Source organism: Calidris pugnax, unplaced genomic scaffold (assembly GCF_001431845.1).
Source record: "Calidris pugnax isolate Ruff unplaced genomic scaffold, ASM143184v1 scaffold11, whole genome shotgun sequence".
NCBI lineage: Eukaryota > Metazoa > Chordata > Aves > Charadriiformes > Scolopacidae > Calidris > Calidris pugnax.
The window spans coordinates 16,586,173-16,590,351 of NW_015090803.1; the positions used below are offsets into that span (position 1 = coordinate 16,586,173).

The 4,179-nt window shown below is 47.8% G+C and overlaps 1 protein-coding gene across 1 annotated transcript in view; it reads right to left on the bottom strand.

Moving 5' to 3' along the window:
• Nucleotides 1-3,886, bottom strand: part of SCIN (scinderin) — a 66,801-nt gene extending 62,915 nt beyond the window's left edge. Inside the window, exon 1 of the mRNA XM_014937936.1 lies at nucleotides 3,662-3,886. Coding sequence (XP_014793422.1) covers nucleotides 3,662-3,860 — 199 coding nt within the window. The 5' untranslated portion in view covers nucleotides 3,861-3,886. The remainder of the gene's footprint in view (nucleotides 1-3,661) is intronic.
• Between the last annotated feature and the right edge of the window lie 293 nt (nucleotides 3,887-4,179).

The following is a 4,179-nucleotide window of genomic DNA, read 5'->3' on the forward strand; positions in this document are numbered from 1 at the left end:
GCCACCAAATGCATGACCATCCAGACTATTTCTTAACATCTCTAGAACTGCCTTCATAAGCAAACAAAAACAGTGAAAAATAGCCAAGTTTGCCTTCTCTCAGCATCTTTGAACAAGGGAATATTTTAATTCAGTAAGTTTAGCATGGGCAAGCATCTGCAGTAATCGTTTTTGGACTTTGAGTTGAAGTGCATAGACCAAGGAAGGTCATGCCAAAGGGCTGATTAGATGGTAAACCATGTTTTTACCATAAAAGCAACTTACCAAGCCATAAAATAACCCAGAAGTAGTCCTCTTGACACCATCAAGTAAAGGGCATTTCACCTAAGCATCTTTTATTGGATCACCTGGTACAGCTGGGAGAAAACAAAGCAGCTTTGGGGCTCAGATATTTGCTTCATGAGGTCACACTGTTTTTTCAGAGATTAGCCTCTTCTCAGGAATGTGGCAAAATGCCTCCTTAATTACTATGCTGATGGCCTAATCACACTGCAAAGCGGGCTGTATAGTAAAATAAAACTTTTAGCGTGGGCCCATACACTTTCAGCAGTTCTTATTGTTTCAAGAGCAGTGCAAGTGGGATTGAGTCTCAAAAACCTGGCTCCTTGAGAACCTTTGAAGAGTGAAGAAAGGCAAGGTTTGCCATTTGGTTTTTATTTGTTCTTTCTAAATAAGAGGAAGAAGCCTGGACGCGTGCAACAGTTCTCAAGAGCAGCTTCTCACTTGCACTAACCATTTCTTTGCTTCTAGGGTGGAAAAATAGCTCAGAGGTCCAAGCTGCCTGGACAGAGATACTTCTCTCAAGGCGTGGGAGAAGGGGATGTGTGTGGCGAGGTGTTGGTGTCACCTCACAGCATAGGGAGTCATTGCTGTCTCCCAGCAGTGGAGGTGCCACAACACAGCTCCCCATCACCCCCCAACAATTGTGCTTCTGAGGAGCAGTGTCACCACCACAGCTTCTGTGGGGACACAGGTGCAATGGAAGCCTCAAAGCAGCAAGGATGAAACAGGGAAGGGATCCAAAGGATAATGGAGACATGGGGAAGAGAAAAGCATGAGGCCTTACCTCAAAAGGTAAGGAAAAAATACTGAAAGAATGAGATAACACAAGAAGCTCTGAAAAAAAAAAATATCCCCATCACTGAAGTGACAGTGTATTGCCACATAGCAAATTCTTATCAGACCTGGGTACCTTCTTAAGTTGGTGACAAAGTTTTGTTTGCTTTTTCTTTGGCATTTTTTTTTCATAGGGTTATTCACGTGCATTAGGACCAGATCCTTCAGATTTATTGCTTGCAATTACACAACAGGGTTCAGGGTTGAAGAAAATTGGTTTTGGAACAGTATTAGAGATAAGAGCTACTACGAGGCTCAGTCTCACAGCTGCTGTACACTAAAATAATCTGTGAAGCCCTTTTTAATGAAGGTGAGCACCAATCCAAGTGTAGGTTGTCCAAGCTGGAGGGAAAAGATTTACCTTTTAGTTGGAAGCACAAAAAACTATAAATAAGCCACAGTATATAGGAAAAGAACAAAAATTTTGCCAGACTAGATAGGTCTTAATCAATGGGGACAAGGGTTACAAATAGTTAAAAAAACCAAGACTGTATCAAGGTCACAGACTATCCTTCTAACCCCATGGGTATGGTCAAGCATGGTATCAGAAGGACTTTTACCACTATATAATAGTGGTAAAAATCAATGCTTTACTTTTATTTTGAATTTGGCATCTTTTGTTAAAGTCAAACTCTGTTCAGACTCAAAGGCACCATATGAGACTACAATAACACATACCACATGACAGTCAGGAGTACTGACAGTGTCACCAAATGGCAAAGCCCTTTTTAAGTATCCAAGTCCAAAATGTGCAGTGTTTCCATCAATCTAATTCCACAAGAGTATTTTCCATCCCAAAATGTGTTAACGACTACTGTTACTGTTGAGAGACGGCTTACAGGAACTCTTCAGAAAGACCCTACTGAGGTCTTCCTGCCCCACAGGTTATAAAACCTTTGCTCACAAGAGAGAAGTTTGGTGTGAGTGAGTGAGAGTCAGCCAGCAAAAATACCCAAGTTCTTTCAATTCCTACTCCGAGTGTGCTGCCCTTCCCCATACACCTTGCATGAAGTCCTGGTCTGTTACGAAGCTTGCAGCAGTGTTTGAGCACCTCCACCCCACACCTGGGACATCCTGCGTGCAGGAAGGGATTTCCCAGCAGTTTGCCACTCTGCTGCCAACCTGCCACTTGCATAAGAACAACGTGTGCCCTGATTACCTGAAGCTATTTACAATATTAGGATATCAGCACGAGATGTGCATCAGCATGTACAACTAAAGGTCTTCAGCCAACAGCTAAGATGTTTTAATTAGTGCAAATATCAGTCACTCTTTTAACTTCGCTTCCAGTTGCAAAAGGTCCTTGTGTGTTTCCCTGGGAAGTGCCTACTCTACCTCAACTACTACATAAATAATTCTGACTTCATTAACAAAGGTCTAAATAGCCAAACCCTGCTATTAATTAGCAGTGCTGATGACATAAGAACATCTGCCAGAAATTCATTTATGCTGCCATCTATGATTATACTCATGGGAGACAGACACTGTCCCACATGCCAGCTGGATAACTCACAGCACATGCAAAACTAAACAAGCCTCAAACAATTATGCAAGAACAATCCCAGCTTTATCTGCTATTCTTTTCCAATGCATCCAAAAGTACAATGAGAACCGCAGTAACTCAAACACATTAATGTTAACACACATTGACCTGTCTTTATGTGCATTCACCGAGGTAATTACCTACAAACACAAACATTGTGATGGTGAAACAAGAACACAGCTCTCAGGCAGCTACACAGCAACCGGTGTGGTCGGATGAGTCAGTGACCAGGCAAAGAAGTCTCAAGAAAGCTCCAAAAGATGAGGAAGTCACCTAATAATGCATCCTTATGTCAGACTCCTACTTTGCTGTAAACACTGTGCTAGTCAAGACTGAAGGCAAAAGACATTAGCCTGATTCCAGTGTTCCCTGTTGCTTCAGGAAGGGCTTTACTAGTTCATCGGGCTGGTGTTAAAGAGGTTTTACAGAAAACCTGGTGACTTTGCCTCCAGCCTCTGTATCACCAGAAAGCCAAATCAGTCTAGCTGAGCAAGGCAACATCTGGACACAAAGCAGCACCCCAACGCCACAGGGAGATGACGGGGTGAAATTTTGGCTCTAGCGTGGAAGCAAAGGCAGGAAAACTCTCCATCAGAACGACGGCAGGATTTCACTCACCAATCTCAGCTGGATGCAGCCAAGACTTGTCTTTAACCCTTCACCGCTTCTCCAAGCTAACATCACAAAGCAAGAAAACCTTCACCTTTCTGTCACAGCCCACCTCCTCACCCCCAGAGCCCCCCAGGAGAAGCGGAGAGGTTTAGCATCACCCAGATCCTCACCCGGAGCCCTACTTCTATTAAGCGCCTCAACTCGTGGGCTTCGGCATCACCCAAGATCCTCACCCGGAGCCCTACTTCTACTAAGTGCCTCAACTCGCGGGCTTCACGGGGGGGCGGGCGGGTGGAGATTTCGGTCCCGCTCCCCTCGGAACCCAACGAGAAACTACAGGAAGAGCCCCCCCAGCCCCGGGTCCCCCCCCACGCCGTGTCGGCTGCCTACCGAGCCAGTAGTGGAGGCGGTAGGCGACGGCGGCGGGCCGGCGGACGGTGTGTAGCACCAGGTAGGCATCCCCCACGAAGAAGTCGCCGTGGAGCCCGGGGGGCACCGCCACCAGCTCCAGCCGCTCCACACGCCACACCTGCAGCCCGCTCTGCTGACCGGCTTCGGCGAAGGCCGCCGGGGGCTTATCCGGAGCCATGGTGGCGAGCGGAGAAACGGGCCCGCTTCCCCCCGCGCCGCCTTTATAGGGCTCGGTCCGCCCCCCCCTTCCCCCCGCACCGGGCGGAGCGGGACCGGCCCCGCCCGGCAGCCGGAGCCCGGCGGAGGGGAGCGGCCGGTCCCCGGGATGCGCCGTCCCTCCCCGGCTCCAGTTTTTCTTTATTGGATTATTTCTTAGTTTTCTAACACGCCGTCTGACACCCCCAAACGATTTACTGGCGTTGAGACAATTGTTCCATCACCCCATGGCTCCTCCCTCAAGCCTTAGTCTCGCCCCCCCCCCCCCCCCCCCCCCCCCC